Source organism: Ixodes scapularis, unplaced genomic scaffold (genome assembly GCF_016920785.2).
Source record: "Ixodes scapularis isolate PalLabHiFi unplaced genomic scaffold, ASM1692078v2 PGA_scaffold2__306_contigs__length_199485367, whole genome shotgun sequence".
In the NCBI taxonomy this organism is placed as follows: domain Eukaryota; kingdom Metazoa; phylum Arthropoda; class Arachnida; order Ixodida; family Ixodidae; genus Ixodes; species Ixodes scapularis.
The window spans coordinates 30,864,703-30,885,442 of record NW_024609857.1 but is presented as its reverse complement, the minus strand read 5'-3'; the positions used below and the strand labels follow the sequence as shown (position 1 = coordinate 30,885,442).

Below are 20,740 nucleotides of genomic sequence, written 5' to 3'. Positions count from 1 at the left end.
ACACTAAGAAAGCCCGTAAGCCTACCTTATCCCCAACTTAACTAAAAGTAACCGAACCCAACGCTTACCTAGCTTACATCTATCCTAGCTTAACCCAACATCTTTTGTTGTAAAATATTCCAGCCGGCAGTCTAGGCACTGCAAGAAGCGATACAGTCAAACCCGTTTAAAATGAACAGCAGGATACGCTACGATGAGTTCGATATAGCAAATAATTCGATGTAGCAGAAACTATTTATAACGAACTTCCACGATGCGTTCGTTGTAAGGCAAGAGCTTCTCTTTCTTTCTCATCTCTTCGCTCTCGCCTTGTAACAACGCGCCAAAAAGCTTTCTCTCTTTTTTTTTTTTTCATGCGTGCAGAGTTTGTCTTTAGCTTTTTTCCCATTCTGAATCGCTTCTCTTCGTGGGCAATGGTTTTGGAATGAAAAGTTCTTTTTTTTTATGCGTGCGTGCGGAGTGTATTTTTTAGCTTTTTCCCCTTCTGAATCGCCTCTCTTCACTCAATTTTGTTCGCAACTTGAGCTTTAGGAATTTTCTTTCTTTCTTAATTTTTTTGCAGAAAAGGGACAGGCTAGAAGACGATTGTTTGTGTGTTTTTGGAAGCCTTCCCGGGGGGAAAAAGTTCGATATAGCCAATATGTTGTTCATTATAAAAACATACTTTTCACATCCATTTTTATTTATATTTTCCGCGAGTTTAATATCGACAATAATTCGCTGTAAGTGGGTTCATTCTAAACAGGTTTCACTGTACATCATATGACGAGCCAGCCGTTTTGTTTACAGAGGGTTCTGAGTTTTACAATGAGTGCGAACGCGTAACCGCTACTGCATAATGATGTTGAAATTCGGACATTTGGACTTTAGTTTTCACTACACCATGATAGAATGTGCGCTCACCCTGACCACTTTGTTTTCTTTCCTCCTCGGGCCACATCACAAATGCTTGGCAACACACCTTACACCCCATTTTGCTCATCTAGACATTTCAAAATAAAGAACCTAGTATATGTGCTTTTCAGGGGACCGCAAAAAAAAAAAAAATAGTTTGGTGTAGGTGAATCCAAATACATCCTTGGACGTCATTACGTCACTTCCTACCATACAAAGGTCTCTCTGTAATACAGCAGAAAGCAAGGAAGATTATAAAAACTGGAAAAAAAAAAAAGACATTAAAAGAAAAAAGAACAAAACAACTCGCAACTCTTTTCAAGCTGCTTTGAAGAAAGCAACCAGGCTGAAATTCGACATTAGCAAACGCAAACACAAAACAGCGCTTCCCCAACACGCCCAATCCTGAAAAAAAAGTGAGTGTCTTTGTCTTGTATCACCTTGGGTGTTCCATTCCTTTGGTTTACACTGCATAAGTCTAAAGGTAGGTTCAGACATTTGTGCTTGAACACAGTCCCTCATGTTACAAAGGCTTACGCAAGACAGTCGCCACGGCGACCGGGGTTCGCACATCGCGTTGCAGTGGAACAGCAGAAGCCGTTAACACAATCGGTCGTGCTCTAAATCCTATCGTGTTTGCACGATTGTAATGCACTTTTTTTGCCCCAAAAATACACGCACATTACAATTAAAACCAAAAACCGAAACTCAAAAAGAAAAAAAATTCAGGGTCTCTTATGTTATCCTTAACATGAAGGCGAAAGACCAAGTGCTGATCCCGGTGATAGCAAACCTCCGAAGACAGCAAACTCTCTGACGACGCACTTTTAGCGCCGTTAATCTCACGGCATGTCGCACGCCCACTCTTCACCGCTTCCCAAGTGAGTGTGTCCTCCTCTCTCGCTGGGTTTGCGCCGCGCACATGCCTTTGCTGATTCCGGCACAAGTGACACCATCTGATGGTCCAGTGGCAAACCATGGCTTTTGGTACCTTTCGTGTCACTGACATGTTTTCTAACCTTTCGTGCCGCTGACGACATATCTTCACTCAAGGACTTTGAAGGTTGACTGAACGATGAGACATATAAGGGTTTCGTCTTAAAACACAATACTCGGTATAAGGTGGCTAGCCCCATCACTATCGTGACCGTTCGTTTACATTCGCCCTTTTGGTACCCGCATCTGCGTACCACACATATCCTCTCGCGTCTAGAACTCGTACCTGCCGTCTTGAGATGGAAAAAGAAAAAAAGAATTCGACTAGGAGTCATTATTTAAACGAGAGGCCATCACGCTGGCGGGAAAATGTAATGGAGGAGCACTGCATGGCCTCGCAATCCCAGCAACCCAACGAGCTTGCAAAGTTGTTTGGAAGACGACTGGAGGCGACGTTCACGTGCTCGTACAAGTGCAAGAAGTGCGGCACCTAAAATGCTTTAGACGGAAGCAGGGATTACCTTTGCGAACACCGAAAAACCGTCGTCAAACTCCGAAAAAGGCGACTAGTGTACGGCATTTATTTTCATATTGGCGTGCATTTCATAGAAGCTGTTGTACGAGGTATGTATTCAGCCTTCCTTTCTTTTACCTGCACAATACAATCGCCATCAAATTATTTGCAGAATCTTTGAGTGCTAAATATACCCGCAAGTTACAATTGGGTTGCGTCACAATCGTGCTAACACGGTAGGTCCAAACCAGCCTGCTGCGGAAGAGCTTAGCAAACAACAGCGAACCCCCACCTGTCCCTGGGAGGGGACAGACCCCCTGTCCTGAGGTCCAGGTCCCTTCCGCCGGGCGCCAAGACAGTGCAGCGCTCGTCCATGTCGCCCCCACTCAGGTACGCGGGCGGGGCCACGCCGGCCACGGGGGGCATGGGCACGCCCTCCAGGCCGGAGAGCTCGCCCATGGGGGGGGCCAGCACACCTTGCGGGGCCGGCGGGTACCCCTGGGACACGGCGTCCGGCCCTATTGCACCGGCCCCGTAGGGGACCCCCTGAGGCATCGCCATCGCCGGCGGGTAAAGGGGCATCTGGAAAAGGCAGATCAACAGCCGCCGGTGATATGGTGAGAAACATGAAAGCCGTGAGGCATGTCCACACAAAAAACGCTATTGCATGTGCGTAAACTTTTTAATTCGGGGCACTTTTAGGGCCAGCTCTTGGCACTTTTGTGTTTCGCGTCCAATTTGTAAACTGCACACTCCGCACGCAATCGGCGGCTGTTCTTAGAGCGCGACTTCCTTTGGCGTGCACCCGGTGGCAGCAAAGCGGAGCATGCTTTGCTGCCACCGGCTCTAGCTTGCGAGATTTGTGCACTGCCAAAGCGGCACGGGAGCGACGATCAAGGGTAGAGCAAGGTGAAGAGGGAGGAGCGAGGGACGCGGCTGCAAAACGAGTGTACTGGGCCACAAGCAACCTGAAGCCAGTTGTGGTCCCACGGCGACAAACCGGCAGTAAGCACGCCAGTTCACGGGCAATCCGCTTGATGCGGTGCGCGACAAACTGCGTTTTCGGGCAGACGCGCACAAAGGCGTCCTAAATACCATGCATTTAAAACGCCCTTGGGAGATGCCGAGACTATTTTTACTCGGGCAGATAAAACATTTCGCAGCCATTTCTCGTCCGCTTTTGGAAAGGGTTGAAAAGGTTGAAAGCACGTGTGGTATGCTGAGTCCAAAGGCCTTTATTGTAAAGGCACAAGAGACCGCAAGTTTCGCTGTTGCAAGGTAGCTGTGCAGGCCGTCGTATCTCGATGCGACGGCGTTCGAAACCAGGCACGTTGTCACCATGATCACTGCCGCTCCGATTGTTTTGGATTCTAACGTTAAAAACAGTTTCTCGTACTGCACAGTCCCCGGAAAGCGAGCTAGACCCGGTTCTGTCCCGACCTCCTTTCAATCAAGAGCAAACTCAGGTCCGCAGTGCAGTCTACTGCCTGTTGCCGAAAGACATTGCTAGAGTTTGCGCTACCCTGCTCTCTTCAGGAGCATCTAGAGTGGCTCTAGGATGAATAGGCCCAGGCGGTGCGGACGCCAGCCGGGACTCACGTTCAGCTGGCTCAGAGATTCGGGCAGCAAAGGAGCACCAGAGGCCCCCGCAAAGTCTGTCTGGAAAAGCTGGGAAAGCCCAGAGCTCACCGCAGGCGCCAGGGAGTTCACCACCGAGGCCGAGGCCGTCAGGTACCCCGCGGTTGTCGCCAGTGGCTGCCCGTCCGGCCCCTGAACAACCCGAGATGCCCAGCATAGTGTAAAACAATTTCGAGCGAGGGGACGGAAATCTGACCTAGCACAGACAGACGGAAAATTAACACAGGGTCCTCTCAGCTGTGGTCAATGGTTTTCCCCCGTTTTTCACCACATTACGCCAAGTCCATATTTTTCCACTACAGGGATTCATGCGGTACTTTTGACCCAACATTCGAGGGAATTTGAGGATCTCAAGGGTGCCAGACGACAATATTCAAGTACCGTCAAACAATCTTTTTTCTCCTGTATATATAAAAAAAAAAACAAATCCCATGTTTATGCGCATTTATAATTAAAGAGACCATGAAACGATTTTGAAATCAAATTTCATCCACTGCATGTCATACAAGGTGTGAAGAAAACCAAAACACAAAAATAGAGCAAAAAGAATTTTTCACTATAGAACTTTTAAAGGAAAGCGGACTCTTCCATACTTTCTTTCCTTCGAAAGCTCTCTGCCTTTTCACTGCGATGCATCCGCAATGCACGTCAGCCAAATTCATGTCGCCTATTAGATAAGAGCCTACCTCACCAGCGCCACGATCATAAACAATAAATAGCCGGCAAACGTTTTCTCATAACATTATGTTAAAGAATATTCTTATCCACATTTTGTTTTTAGCGATGTGACAGAAATTGCCAAATTTTGTAATGCTCGGAGCTATGCGCCATCCATCGTGGGGTAAACAAAGCAAGACAAAGTTAAGACTGCGCTTGCGCTATTTCACAGTTCCTGCTCTCTGCTGAACGTTGACGTGGTAGGCGTGGTGGAAGCTCATCGTTCCGCATAGAGCGCCATCCTTGACTGAATTTTCGTCGTGTGTCGCGATGATAACCCAGCACGTCCTAAAAGGGAAGATCCATCTACTCGAGCGGCGATGTTGTGGCAGCACCCTCAAGACAGCGTAAACGCTCAGGCGAATTTTGACACATTTTCATCACCCAAGTGATTAGTGAAAAGCATTCCTGAACGATCACAATGTCTATGTGATCACGAAATCACATTTCTATGTTGCTATATCTCTGCTAAGATTACATTGTCTTTTGCAATCATAGAAAAGGCGTGTGGCGAGATTTATACTACAGTGTAGACCGCATATAACGTATGTTGCGGGAGTCGCGAAAATCCGCACTATAAGCGGTACTGCGTTATAACCAAAACATCAATTTTTCAGGCCAAAATACATGCCATGAGACAACTTACCTTTGTAAAAGAATTTATTTTGTTAGATGAAAAATAAAGCTTAGTTTAAGGAAAGTCTTTATTTCACCAGACTAGTACACTTCTCTCTCAAGTGTGTCACACATTTTGAAAGAAATAAGCGACTTTTGCCTGGCGCAGCGGACGGACGTTGGGAGCGTTCAGGATTGCTAACCCTAATCACTTTTCTCAGGTGATGGAAACGTGTGAAAATTCGCATCCTTTATATGGTACGTGCCAAGTAATACCGTCAACTTTAGCACAGGCATGAAATGCTCCAAATAAGAAATCCGGGTGATGTTCGAGGACACAAATGCCTAGAAAGTACCACGGTAGTCGAAGTAAACAAACACGACGACACGGGCGTTTCTGCCGTCTTGAGAATGCTGCCACGACATCGCCGCACGAGTAGGTGGATCTTCCCTTCTAGTATGTGCTGGGGAAAATTCACAGTCAAGGATAGCGCTTTTACGCGGAACGATGAGCTTCCACCACGCTGTCTACGTCGACGATCCCAATTGACGCCATGTTTGCGGATAGAAGAAACAGGTCGTGGAAGAAGCCGGCCCGCGACCGGCATGCAAGTCGCACAAACACTTCTCCTCAACCTGCGATTGGTCTGTCGTTGCAGTTGTTTCTTACCACGAAAGTTGGTCGTGTTTCTAACACAGCAGAGGGACGCACGCACGTGAACGACACGTGCGTGCGTCCCTCCGTCGCTGTGGCAACTGAAGCCTCTCTCTTCGCTTCTCCCCGCTTCTTCGAGCAACCTCCTTGCCCCGCAAGTGCCGCTTGCGGCTAGCGCCGTTGTCTAGTGTCGCACAGGGAAGCACGCTCACTGCACCAGTCGGTCGGCATGGTCGGCGGGCTGTTCCAGAAACCGCACTATAAGCGGTATTTCCCTTCGTGCGCCTGCATTTTAAGCGATATGTAATTACATGGAGTTCTATGGGAGGTAAACAGGAAGTTTAAAAAACACACGTTATACCCGGTCCTACACTACAAGCGGTTACGTTGTAACTTTGCTTTAAAATCGTGATCGTCTAAGACGGCATACTGCATCTTTTCCTTTTTTTTTATCCACTCTGCCCTGTGAGCCTATCCTGACAAAATGAAAGTTAATAAAGCTTGATTCAATAGATAAATAGAAAACTCTGTGTATTTTCTGCTACACCAATGAGCGACAGTGCATCCCCTTCTTTTTAGTGATAACCAAAATGGCTGACAACGGAGGAGAAGCGGTTGTCGTGCTGACGACTTGTTGCGCTTCTTGAAGTGGATGCAGGAGTGTGTATGCACGGAGCAGAGCGGTTGTTTCGGTCGCTCCGGTCACAACGAACAAAGTCGTACCTAACGCGGTCGTTGCAAGTGCCCGAATTTCAGTTTGTGCAGTCCGGAGCTCAAAAAGGAACGGTTGCAGTTTCACTACTTGCCACTCAAGGAACCACGTTGAAGCACCTGGTGCCGCTCATCAGTTTGAGGGACCCCAGGTCTAAGGTCATCCGAGTGTGCTTGAAACATTCCGTACATTGGAGTCGCCACTCCTTGTCTGATTCCGACAAGGAACTGAAGTCTTCGTCGGAAGAGTCGGCATACTTTCCAAAAGGCGTACCAGAGTATAGGACCAGTTTCATGCTGTTGCTCTAGCGCTACATATCTAACTGAATTTCGCTCAACTGCGATGTGTCCATGGCTATCGCGGTGATGAGAGGCGCCGATTCGGAAAATATGTCGGTGGCATCGGCGCCATCAGCGCAGTAAAACCCTGTGGTGAAACCTACCGGCACACCGCCAGCTCACTGCTAACATTCCCATTCTCCTACCGACGAGAGAAGTTCCGGTTCCGGTGACAAAGTATGTCACAACCGTCCAAATTACGCCACGGCTTGTTTTGCGGCGAGTTGGAGAGGAAGAAAAACTAGATATGTCGATAATTTTGATGTAGAAGTTAATAAACCAAAACGAAAACGGATGCCTGTTCGGCGTTAAGTGAACAATGAAGGTTCAATGTAAAAGTTATTTGGCAAAAATAAAAAGGACATTTAATGGTTCCTTTAATAATAATAGACAAAACCTCCCCTGCTTCACCATGATGGGTTGCCCCACTGCTACTTATCACTTGAGTTATACCCCATTCACCCCTAAGATGACCATGCAGTGAGAGATATGCCCTCATCAGACCAATCAACAAGCTTCATTTTATCACCTGGCCCCACGTGGCGAAAGATAGACGAAACAACTAATCTAATGAGAACTTATTTTCCACCGCAGTGCCAGCTTAAAGGTGAACATAGCATAGGATGGCCTCTTTGAAAAAGCCTGCATTCCACCCCCCCCCCCTTTCCCCGACCAATCTCATTGAACAGGGCGCCCCTTCAGTGAGATTGGTTTTCTTTTACACCTCTTCGAGACTTTATTCATTGGCTCCTTTCTTTTAAGGGTTACATTAGAACGCATTGTTTTGCATCGGCCTGCAATCCCGGCCGCTCGCGTGAGGCAGGGATCCTAGTCCTTACAGGATATCCAACTTCCGAGTCCAGTATCATTTATTGAGCTTACGCCTGTTTCTCCACACCTGCCGATGTTGCACATTAGATGTACACCGAAAAGTCAATGGAAAGCAGAAATAGTATAAAATAAGCTACGTCTGCAACGAAAACTCTCCAGGGGCGTAGCGAGAGCAAAACAATGTTTTCCCGCATACCATAAGTTTTTCCTTTCAAAATGGAGACACCCGCATAAAGAAAGTCTATACATCACTTGCACACGACGTCACCCCATCAAACCGGTGGTCACCTTTTGTTTTTGCCGAGAACAACAAATTCTACGATGCGAAACGTATGTTGCAGAACATACGTTTTAAGAGCAAGCACCCACATGGCCGCCGTTTTGATGTCAGTGCAAGCCACGTACGGTTCCCGTTCCGAAGAAAAAAGGGTCGTGCCCTGTGAAGGGGGCCTCACCTGCGGGGTCTGCGGATGAGGGGAGGGCGCCTTGCCAGTCTCCGAGCACTGGGGAAGGGCGGCCGTGCCGAGCGACGAAGGGGCTGCGGGGGCGGCCGACGTCTCCGAGCCCCTGAGCACCTCCGTCTGCTGAAGGGTCTGCTGCATCTGCTGCAGCTGCTTCAGCAACTCTGGATTGTTCAGCAGGTTCTGAGCCATGCTGGCAGGCGAGAAAAGGGAATAAAGAATGTGATCGGTCTATTCAGTCAAAGTAGTGCGAGAAGCGTGCACCTTGTTCCCACAGCCCTTCTGCACTGAGTTGCAAAATGCTTAATCCCCCTCCTCGAGTTTTTGCCTTTCAAGCGTATTTATCTATACAAGTATAACTATTTCGAGCTTTAAAAGGGTTGCTGTCGGCTCATTCAAAGACAATTCCCTCGGAGAGTTGCTTCGAGGCCCATAGTGGATCGGTGGCTGAGTCGCATGACTGAGCACATTATTAATAAAATATAGAGTCATACCTCGTTACAATGAAATCGCTTTTTTTCAAATTATTGCTTTTATCTATGTTTAACGTGGTCCCAACCAAAATGCATGCATTTTTAACCGGATTATTTTAAGTGTATCGGCGCCCCCTTCACGCTTATTACGAAGGTCACACCGCTAAAAGCACGCAAACTCCCACTGGGGCGCACGGACACCCTTGCGTTCCCTCCCCCTTCTTCACCGAGGCAAACGGCAAACTGGGAAGACGGCAAACAAGGAAATGGAGTAAACGGTGATGGAGGGCACAGCACACCGCACAGAATTCCGCTTTCGATGCCAATGCGCCAATGCGAAAAGGGAGCGGCAGAGCGGTGGCGCAGCGTCCACGTTCCAACGCTACTCATGGGACTTGTGGCCGATGGTGCCCGACGCTGCCCGACTCATGTCGGAATCGGGTCAAGGGAGCTATGGAGCCCAGAGGAAATCATCCCTTCAAAGGCCACCGATACGCACTTGCGCAGACCCACTTACGGCGTACCATATGCGAACGTGCACTGTATGGGAGATTGAGAGTGTTTCCTAAAAGTCGCTTAGATCTGCGAAGTTAAGAAACGTGGCTGGCCCTAGTCCGAAATGGCCAAAGAATTCAACATTCCGGCATCGGCTGTTTGACACTGTCCACCATTTTGCAGAACAAGCAACGTATTGCACGGGTTCAAGAAGCTTCTCATGCAAGAGAAGCCTTTCAAACCGAAAATGAAAGAACGCCAATGGACCTTCGTTTGCGAGCATGCTTGCCGAGCCGGCGCATGATTCCAAGAGCTGTAAAACTCTCTACAAGAGCGTGTGAAAACATGTTGGCAAAGCCACCGAGGACAACTTTGATTTGTTCGCACTTGTCAAAGCGGACGTTCCCATTATTGCTCCTGCCCTGGATACTGAAATCGCAGACCCTGCAAGCGGACAGGGTAAACATGAAGCAGCGTCGGGGAAACACCTCAGGAAACGCAATGGCTGCGGAGACGTGAAACCTCCTACTTCGAAACCAAGTGGAGTGCAGCGGCGGTGATTGTGCTCTTGCGATGCCTGGAGCAGTTCGAGGAGACGAGGAGAACTGATGCCCGGATGAAATAATCGGCAAACTCAACTTAACTATATTTTTACTCAGTAAAGCTGCCGCGAGATGTTCATAATAAAGGTTTGTTTGATTGAAAATACAGTCGAAGTGTACCGTAGTGTTCCTGTCTACCTTCAAGGCTGCTAGCACTGTTTTCTTGGCTCTATCGAGCTACCACCTATATCAAATTTTTTTTGTCGTCCCGCTGACTTCGTTATAGCGAAGGATTACTGTATTGGAATCCATATAAAACACAACTTTTAGGACCACACCTGCCGATGTTGCACATTAGATGTACACCGAAAAGCCAAGGGAAAGCAGAAATAGTATGCACAGTAGCAGGGAATCAAACGACCCACCTGACTTCTGGGGTCTCCAACGTCAAGTCATCCAATGGTGTTGTCCAGTTACAGTTTGATTTTGTATTCCACAACAAATACAGGAAAAAAAAAAAAAAAGAATTGAGCAGTTTTGTGTTAATCTACAGTAGAGTCACAGCAATAGCTGCGACACATCCCAGCGAAGCCGTTGGGCAAAGGTGTCGCATTCACGCACCAGTGGATGCATCAACAGAAGTGTTCGGAGCAAAATAGACATCCGACCAATTTGGTTCAAACATTTTTGCTTCTTTTTCTGGACCGCGTGAATGCGCGTCTCCCATCAACAAGCTTTTAACATTGACGGTCCTATAACGGCATTTTGTTATAGGCAATTTCTCCGTATTTTTGTAGCGTGCAGTGGGCAATCGGGTACAACAAATTTCGAACGCTTTTTTTTTTTTTTTTTTTGTTCCGGAGCATGTGAGCGAGCGACGGACGCCCTAACATCGCCAACTATCCCATCAACGGGAACCATTTCCAGTAATGGGAAGAGCCAATAACAGCTATCGCTGTAAAAAAGGAAATATTGAGGTTTTATCTCCACGTGGCAACTTATACTATAAGTAACACCTCAAAGACTCCCTGAGGAAGGGACCACCCAGGGTTTGAACCACCCACACCCGGAGGCCAAAACGAAACCCCAACGCCACGGAGGCGGTTCAAATTGGAAGCTCAGCGGCTGGCACCTTGACGCCGTATTCTGAGAGCAGAGACTAGGAGAGCAGAGGCTAGGGCCCTTTTAGAAGCCTCGGGTACGAGCCATGGTCACCAGGCTGCCGACTCACCTGAGTGCCAGAGCATTGGGTTCTGAAGGCCGTCCTCCGGAGTCCTCCAGGTTGGTCTCGGGTGGGGCCAGGGTGCTCGTTTCCTCCACAGGTTCCTCCTCCTCCTCTTCCTCTTCGTCCCCGTAGTCAAAGTCCAGCAGTTTCTGGGAGGGCAAGAACGAAAAGTGAATACTGGCACCCGTTTTCATACCAGACTCTCAAGCCTGTTCCTCGATTTGCAGCACAAACATTGAATTGGAAGTCTGTGAATTGCACTGACACTAGCTTCCAGAGTATGTGCCATAATAAACCGTAGTTCTGCTGGAGCCCGCACCTTTTTTACTCCAGCTGGAGCCGCACCTTTCTTACTCCAGATGTAATTGAGTTACAAATGCAGTAACATCCTAATAAATGTATTGTTACAGTGTAGACCGCATATAACGTATGTCGCGGGAGTCGCGAAAATCCGCACTATAAGCGGTACCGCGCTATAACCAAAACATCAATTTTTCAGGCCAAAATACATGTCATGAGACAACTTACCTTTGTAAAAGAATTTATTTTATGCTAGATGAAAAATAAAGCTTACTTTGAGGAGAGCCTTTATTTCACCAGACTAGTACAGTCTCAAGTGTATCACACATTTTGAAAGAAATGAGCGGTTTTTGCCTGGCGCAGCCTTTTAACGGCGTCGCGGGTTGCGGACGGACGTAGCGAGCGTTCAGGATTGCTAACCCTAATCACTTTTCTCCGGAGACGAAAACGCGTGAAAATTCGCATCCTTCATACGGTACGCGCCAGTAATACCTTTAACTTGAGCACATGCATGAAATGCGCCAAATAAGAAATCCGGGCGATGTTCGAGGACACAAATGCTTAGAAATCACCACTGTAGTCGAAGTAAACAAACACGACGACACGGGCGTTTCTGTCGTCTTGAGAGCGCCGCCACGACATCGTCGCACGAGTAGATGGATCTTCCCGTCTAGTACGTGCTGGGTTATCATAGCGACACACAACGAAAATCCACAGTCAAGGATAGCGCTTTTACGCGATGAGATGAACGCCGTCTACATCGACGATCACAACCGACGCCATGTTCGCGGATAGAAGCAGCTGCGCCGGCTGCGCGACCGGCATGCAACGCGCGCGAACACTTGTCCTCGACCAACGCAGCGGAGGGACGCACGCACGTGAACGATACGTGCGTGCGTCCCTTCGTCGCTATGGCAACTGAAGTTTCTCTCTTTGCTTCCCCCGCTTCTTCCAGCAACCTCCTTGCCCCGCGTGTGCCGCTTGCGGCCTTGCGGCTCGTCTCGCGCCGTCAGCGCCGTTATCTGGTGTCACACAGGGAAGCGTGCTCGCTGCTCCGGTCGTCGGCGCGGTCGGCGGGCTGTGCCAGAAACCGCACTATAACCGGTATTTCCCATCGCGCGCCTGCATTTTAAGCGGTATGCAATTACGTGGAGTTCTATGGGAGGCGAACCGGTGGTTTAAAAAAACCGCGTTATACCCGGTCCTGCACTATAAGCGGTTACGTTGTAAGTGGTCTATACTGTATTAGACCTACAGTTAGTAGCAATAAAAAGTGACCAAGCTAAATCCCAATTAGTTTTAAAATATCCCACAATATCGAGGTGTGTCGCGGCAGCTGACCCAACAGCTCGGTTCCTACTGCAGAAAAGTGGTGGACACTGCTTCCTTTTGATTGAGTACTAAATCAATGTCAATTCGCATCTATGTCAACAGAACCAAGAAGCATTTACTGAACATTAATAGGAAGAACTGATAATGCTGCCCTTGAGTACTTTTGCTCGGCTACTCTGCGGCCCTGGTACCTTGTTGAACTTGACGGCCGGGGCCGAGGGCTGACTGGGCTTCTCTTCGGCGATGGCGTTCCCGCTTCCCAGCGCTCTCGCACCCAGCAGCTGCGACGCCAGGCTCTGCAGCTTCACCAGCATCTCGGGGTCCGGGGCGCTCGCGCCTTCCGCCTCTGCTGCCAGGGCCAGGTTCAAGTTCTCCTGGGAAGGTCAAGGTGCGCTCGGCTGAGTATGGTACCACAGCAACTGTCCCTAAGCTTCACTAACTTCTACCCAGCACACAGAATGCATGCTCGCTTTCTCACAAAAGACAGACAATCAGCACTAAATCAAAAGAATATAGTATGCGGGGTTTGCTGGAGGTACAGTGGGATGGAGCACTGCTGCAGGCTTGGCAAAGTTGGCAATGCTTGCGGCTGCCATGCGGAAAAAATGGGATCAAACCCTTCCAGGACAATACCTCGCTTTTATTAATCGGAACTCTTTCGACTCCTTCTCGGTTGTGACCGAGTGTACTGGTTCGGAACGCTTCCGAAGGTACAGCGTGCATATGAGCAGCACTAATATGCTGCTTCGGGGCCGTCACCCTTCCGTCGCCGACGCATGATGCGTTGTATTTTTTCATCCAAGTTCATAGGCATAAGTTTGTCTAATTAAACATTTACTTTCTACATTCGTCCACCCTTTTCTATCCATAACATTATAAGCTGGCCCAGTTTAGTGACTGCCAAAAAAAAAAAGGGGGTAAAATGCTACACGAACTGCCTCCCGCACCCCCCAGCGATAAAACCAAATGCCACACTACAGCAATACAAAACGTGGCAGTCCATTCTTACCTCTTTACCCGGGCTCCCCGCACAACCTTTATGCCGCCCCGGCCCGAACGCCGCCGGGCCAGCTCACATTGCCAGATTCCGTACTTCCGTAAGGCAACGCTTTTCTTCTTTTATCTCGCGCCATATTCTTCCAAATTCGGCGACAACAATGATGCCCGTGCGGTGTCGCACACGCGTCTTTCTAAGAACCTGCATTGCACACAACAGACTCGAGTCACCAGAGGCCGGAGTAGGTAGGTGCAGCCCTCGTCTAAAATTTCCCCGTCCCTTCACACGCCGGCTAACCCGACTTGCAACTTCGCTACAGTTTGTTTCCCCTACATCGAGCTCCTTTCTCCGTTCTGATACGGCTCATGCCCGGGACTTCTAATAGAAGACGCTCACGTCCATCGAGCTCTGCTCCCTTCCACATCTAAGTTCTCGCACGACGTGCACGACCTAGGTCGACTCATGACCTCGTTCTAGACCGGGGTCGCCGTGATCTCCGACTTAAGGGGGGACGCGGGCTTTGAAAACCGGAAAATCGCGAAAAAGTTGAATTTTAGAAAACCTTATTTTTCGGTTGTATATCTCATAAACTACCTTCTCTGTAATTATCAGCACCAAATACAACGGGGAAATATTTAAAACAATTATTTACAAGGCCTGAATAGCATCCAAGTGACGGTCAAACGTCAAAATCAACCCCAACTTCGCGCGCTCGCCATTTTCGACGCGTTGGGCCGACGGCCGCCATCTTAGTCTTGTTTTGAACATGAATTCTTTCTCTTTTTTTTGCCAGCTCCCAAAATGGCGTCGGCCGCGTGGTTACGGCGTGGTCGCCGTTCTTCCATGTTGCAATCACAAGAACGCGATTGGACAGAGCGCGCGCTCGGGGAGCGTGCGGGGGAGCGCGCGACTGCTATTGGCTGGGACGCGATTTCTCCGCGCGGAGCGCTCTCCTCCTTTGTTTCTCCTGCTGTTGCCGCTTGCGTCGTCTGCTTTTGGTAGTGGTCTGCTTGCACGCGCTCTTGCTTTATCAGCTCCACTTCGTTTTTCGCCATCTTTACGATCGTTTTCCGAACTTTCTTTGAGTAGTTTCGTGTAGCGTGCCCGTCTGTTTCGTGGTCGCACACAATGCGGGGTTCGAAGTACAAGACGGTGCACGCGTTTGGCGCGCGGAAGCGGTCCATGAAGTTAGTGCGAATGGCGAAGTTGGAAGTTTCTGCACGGCGTGCCGTCAATGATCATCGCGTCAACACTTCCAGTGATGGATTTTCTGTGCCATCGGCTGTCGTCGAGGAAGAACGCATCGCCCCGCTCACGCCTGGAGTACCGAGCATGCCGACCGTTGTGGTTCCTCCCAAGATCGCGGGTCCCAGCGCCCGTCTTCCGCCTGCCGCGACAAGTAGGAGCGCGTCTTCTAGCACCCATCTGCGGACGCATTTCCTGACACGTGAGGAGATCGAAGCAGAAGTTAGAAATTGTGATATTGCTCAAGCCGAACTTGGAGCTATGCCAGCAAACTGCACTGCATGAAGCGGTGTTGAGGTTCAACGCCGGCTGCTACAAGGCAACTGCAGAAATATCGGTTGCAGTGGGACTTCAGCCGACCCATCTAGCCGTCCAACGAGCTGCCGAGAAAGATGTCCTACGTCTGCATAAGGCCAGCAAACGACATCAAGAGAATTCGGAAAGGCGGAACAAGAAGAAAGTGCGCAAGAACACTTCTGATTATTCTGCACGGTCATTCTAAAGCTGAAAATCTGCGTGCAACTTTCAAGTGCTGTTTTCTCAGAATGGATTTTTTTACTGTCGTGGCTGCTCGTCCCAGCGATATCTCAGGAACTGATGAATGGATTTTTGTGCTGTCTTTTTTATTCTGTTCTCTAATAACTTTGTGAGGGCATAACAGAGCCCTTTTTTTAGAAAACTGTACTAAAAATTTATAATAAAAAAATGAAATTTGGTGAATGTGGGTTTCATTGACTACACAAAATTCAAAGTTGCGTTAAAATTTTTCAACAAAGAAATTTAAAAAAAGGGCTCTGTTATGCCCTGGGGAATGTATCCAGGGGTCATCATAACAAATTTTACGCCGCTACTACCTTTTTCAAATTCTCCAGACCTGGGATAAGGAATGCATATGGACGATTTTGATAAATATTTGTAACTTGAGAAATAATATGCACAGCTCCATGAAACTTTGCAGTTACTCTTATGTCTGTGCTATAAACACATTCTGTAAATTTCGTTCAGACATCTCTAGAAATAAGAAATTTCATATTTATTCCCCACCTCCTCCCTTAAGTGCGCCCGCTCACCTGCGTCAGGGCGTAGGTCTTGGTCTCCTGTGGAGGGGCGGAGGCATTGTCCTGGACGCTGTTGCCTCCCAGGTTCCAGCCCTTCCAGGAGGCCATCTGGTCCATCGCCGCCTTGCTGGGGGGCTTCGAGTCCAGGCCCATGTCGGGCCCCTCGCTCATGTCCCCTGTGCGTCAGATGTCACGTCAAATGGGGTAATCGTGAAAAGTATACAACCCTATTTGCGCCTTAAGCTCACGCCAGCGTGGGTGGCAAATAATAAAGCATTCTATTCGGTTTTTTGTACTTGTTTCACTATTTCTTGTACAGGACTGTTGTAGGGTGGTAAAATAATGCTTCCCACATTGAAAGCCCGAGACGAAGTGTGACACAAAGAGGGGACACTAACAACCGGTCTCGGTCAAGACCCGTTGTGCGTGCCCCATTTTGCTGTGTCGTCCTTCACTTAGGGTGTTCAATGTGTAACTTGAACCGTCCCGCCTGCCTCCTTAGTCATTCGCCAGTTATATATATCTCCTTCATTTTGTTTGATGTCTGCCTCGCCATCCGAAGTGACCATGCCACACCTTGCTCTTCCCAACCATGTTGGAAGCCCGATGATCATGTTTATAGCGAAATTATGACCTCTTAGCTACATCGTTATGCGCCCGTGGAGATTTTTGTTTTAGGGCTTACCTTGCGAGGTCTGGAGGAAAAGGAACTTGTTTTTTTTTTTTTCTCGAAGTGGGATGTTCAGAGAACAGGGACATTAATACCACTTGCCGCACTTAAAGAATTTTTTTATTTTATATCGCCTTTTAATTTTTATTTTAATCGAAGACTTTCTTTGGCTTGCAAATAGTATGTCCACGATCAAAAATTTAGGTTCTTTTGCCAAAGACGTAACGAATGGTTGCTTTGAGCAAGACTAGGGTGGTCCTGAATGCGTGTCCGTACAACCTGATTAGAAAGCATTTTAAACAAAAATCGTCAAAACAAAGGCACTGGCGACTACGGTCTTCCTGTTTTCGCAGCAAAACCGGGTCAATTGGGTCCAGCCCAACTCGCGCAACACGGGATTGAGACACTTTACCTTTGGATGGAAGTGCCGAACAAACAGGGATGAAGAAGTAGACAAAAATGGGACGCTCACCTGCCGCCAACACCGCACTGGGGCTCGCCATGTCCAAAAGCGGCTGGATGACATCGGGGGGGAACACCTGGTTCTTCTGCCACAGATTGAGCACCCGCACAATCTTGGGCTGCGAGCGGAAGAAAGAGGAGTGAACCTCTCGCAACACGCAATGACCAATGCACTGCTACGTAAAGTTTACCTCGCAAAACCTTAGAGCCCGCATAAAATCTGATCCACACATTCGTATCCAAGCGCGACCGATTGCGTGTCAAATAGTCACGACTGCCCAAGACAATAAAAACAGACCAGCACTATCCGTCGAGTAATTTTTCACGCGTCATTCTTTTGCCGTAGCATCGAAATAATTCTGACAGTGTTAGATGCAAGCATTTTTCAAAGATAGGGCACCGATTTGAGCTCTAAGATACTGCGAAACCTTCTGTTCAGTTCAAACGCAAATATGCGAACCAGCCCCAAGTGCAAGCCTTCGCAACGTTCGGCCTGCCAAGTGTCGACCGAATGTTTGTTCATGCTTACCCTGCATCACAGTCCTTAACATAGGCTACTTACAGGCCTGAAAACATGGGCGGTTCCTGCCCTATATACACGGGGTCTATGCAGTCAAAAACTATAGGCACACAGGCACCGATCGAGGCTATGCACAAGCACTCTTCACTTCTTGTGAAATGCCACAGAAAGTTGCCCATGAATATACCGTAAAATCCCGTGAAAGCACCCTCGCTCGAGAGATCAGACATCCTGTTTTTCTGGTTAAATGTCTGCAACGTAAAAAGTCAGGAATGTCACCCAACTCCTATTCCCGTCCGACCTCATGCCGACAAGAATCGCATCAACTGCGCAATCTGCGGTATTGGTTCCTGTGTTGCGTGGTTTGTAGCGGGTGCCCTTTAAGTTTATCATGAATTTCTGATAAAGTTTTGCTGCCTCATCCCCAAAGATAGCTCACCTCATGTTTTTTGCTATTTTTCTCCTCATTTTGGTTGGGCGCCCCTACGGGATTTTACAATAGTTATTCCTGTCACCACTAAATGGCACTGATTTAGGTAAAAGTAAAAAAAAATGTTTCTTTAGGTGTTGCGAGCGATCCGATTGGTTGACTCCTAACATTGGCAGTGTGCCTCCGGTGCTTAAGTTTGTCCCTAGGAAAAGATTCCAGGCCGGGTAGTCTAAAAACCACAGGTTGTGGAAGGTGAGCAAAACGTCGGCGTGCCCTTACTCTGTCCTCCACGGGGCACTTGAAGAGGTGCTGGAAGGTGTTGTGGATGTTCTTGGTGAACCGGGGCGCAAACACATCCTTCTCCTGGCCAAACTGGTGCCGCGACTGGCGCACAATCGAGTCCACAACGTACAGGCCTGGAACCTTGTACTCGGGCCGGCACTGCAATGGAACAGGATGAAAGAGAGGCGTCAATCTCGGCCGCAGAAGCAGCTCCCGGCTACTACTTGACACACCCCAAAGGAGCTCTGCAATTTACTGTTACAGTTCTACTCTTTTTAATCATTCACTAGTTACAACTCACTCGTTCTGTTTTCAGCAGTAATAGTAATATGTTAACTTTTGCTCAAATATGCTACATTTCTGTATATCTTGCATTTCTCTTGTTTTCTGATTATTGTGTGGTTATTGTCTTGTTTTTGACACACAATACTGTCACAAGGATGTAATGTCATTTCAACTGTGTAAACAAAGTAAATTCATAAAAATATTATCAGCCATGTCTTAATAATAAAAAAAAAAAGGATGCCTTCACATCATCATAGATGTTCTACACTCTGAAACACAAGCATCTGAGCAAACAAACACGGCAGAGCAATGTTTAAGCACCAAGCTCGTTACACAGCCGAGCAGTGGCTGCAAGGTAACCAATATAAATACTCTACTGTTGCAGATCACTTTCTGAGGCACTCGATGAATAGAAACGCGAAGCTGCTCAGCTGTCGTACCCTCTTTAGGCATGCCAATAGTGACCAGCTCGCCGTCAATCGAGTCACCAACCCTCCCCACAGGAAAACGGAAAGTTAGGTAGGCCCACGTACCTTCTGAACGAACTTCTCCACGCTCTGAACTATGTGTTTGTAGAATTTGATGCCCTTGATGGCAGACTTTGTAATTGCTGTCATCTTGGCTTTCGAGATGGGAGGCTTGCCTTCATACAGCGAGGAAAGCTGCAGGGAAAAGAAGCAGAATGAGCCCATGCAGGGTGTTCAGGATGTTCCGATTTGTCGAGAGTAATGTTGTCAAACGTTTCGGGAAACACCATTCCAAAGTGTCAGTGGTCATTCCTGCTTATCACTTTCCCTCAAGCGACACTTCTAAGACAAAAAAAAAATAACACTAGAGAAGGAATGTTTGCAGAGGATAACACAATAGCGTTCCAGACCAAGCTACATCAATACAAGTCGTTGATTGCTAAAATTGCCTGGCCTATTCCCTATTGAAAAGTAAGCCATGCATGCATAGTCTTGTACTACGCTACCACAAACACAGTGACACAGGGGTAATGTGCACTTTGCGTAGCATCTGTGACATGTTGCAATGAAACCGTAGATGAGTCGGAGGTCATATACTTAGAAGTCACAAAAGCATTCCTGATTCTTCATGTAAATCAAGGACGTCAATTTCGCTACTGCACTGTATAGAACGAACGTTGGTGTTAAATAGAGATCAACATGGACAGCAATCTGGACGCTAAACACCTCATTTTTCTTTCTTTTTTTCTAGTTTTACTTATTCAAATCTATTAGCGTCAATTATATATGCACAAAGAAATTTAAAGTACAGCTGTAGTTTATTTCAATGAATGAACACCACGCAAAAACGAGATGCGTACCAACAGAGGCGGTAACAATTAATTCGCTTGTCGAGACGTGCGATAAGCGATGATTAGTTCACCAAACTCATCGGTAAAGACGACAGACAAGAAGCACCTCTGCATTTCGCAATCGGATCACAAGTCGTCGGCGTTCGGCGCGAACACAGAACCGCGCACAAACGACCTAAACGAGCTCGTGGCGACTTAAGAGACGTTACAAATAAAGCGTGTTGTCCGGCAAAGAAAAGTCACCGGCGTGCGCGTGCAGCCTTTGGAATGCTGAGCCGAGACGATCGCAGACAGTTGACGCGAACCTTCTGATGTCCCCTCCGCGAACACAGCGCGATCACATCTCTGCTCTCCGATTGCGACGACGTATTTGCAGTCACGCCGGCGCTTGGGGACATTATGAAAACGAGGTTCATTCACTCCGTTAGGGACGGCTTCGGTACGAACAAGAAAAGCGTTACGGCGGGGATTGAAGGTTATTTAACGGAGAGGCTAGTATACACCGCCGTGCAAACACGCCGGTTAGGCCTCATACGCCAGTTGCAAACACGACGGAAACGATCGGCTGCGTCCGCGTTCTCGGCGCGAAAGGGGAAAAAATCGCTTACCTCGCCGTTGAAGGCTTTAACAACCTCCATCTTGAGGCGAATTTAAAGGCGTATATCTTGATCGTTTTGGGTGGTTTTCTTTCTTCAAGAGTCCTCGCCAGTATCCAAGATGGCGAGCGAAATTCAGAATAGTGGTATCTCGCAGCGAGATGTTAACTCTGATTCTATTGGTCGGCATCGCGAGCCG

The 20,740-nt window shown here is 48.1% G+C and overlaps 1 protein-coding gene across 1 annotated transcript in view; it reads right to left on the bottom strand.

The window, feature by feature from the left end:
- The window catches only part of LOC120839275 (SR-related and CTD-associated factor 8-like), a 55,766-nt gene extending 35,072 nt beyond the window's left edge, over nt 1-20,694 (bottom strand). The window contains 10 exon segments of the mRNA XM_042291786.1: nt 2,637-2,926; nt 3,944-4,114; nt 8,306-8,504; nt 11,053-11,195; nt 12,870-13,052; nt 15,991-16,154; nt 17,121-17,229; nt 18,340-18,501; nt 19,161-19,289; nt 20,554-20,694. Of these exon segments, the coding sequence (XP_042147720.1) occupies nt 2,637-2,926; nt 3,944-4,114; nt 8,306-8,504; nt 11,053-11,195; nt 12,870-13,052; nt 15,991-16,154; nt 17,121-17,229; nt 18,340-18,501; nt 19,161-19,289; nt 20,554-20,583 (1,580 nt within the window). The 5' untranslated portion in view covers nt 20,584-20,694.
- Nucleotides 20,695-20,740: the final 46 nt, after the last annotated feature.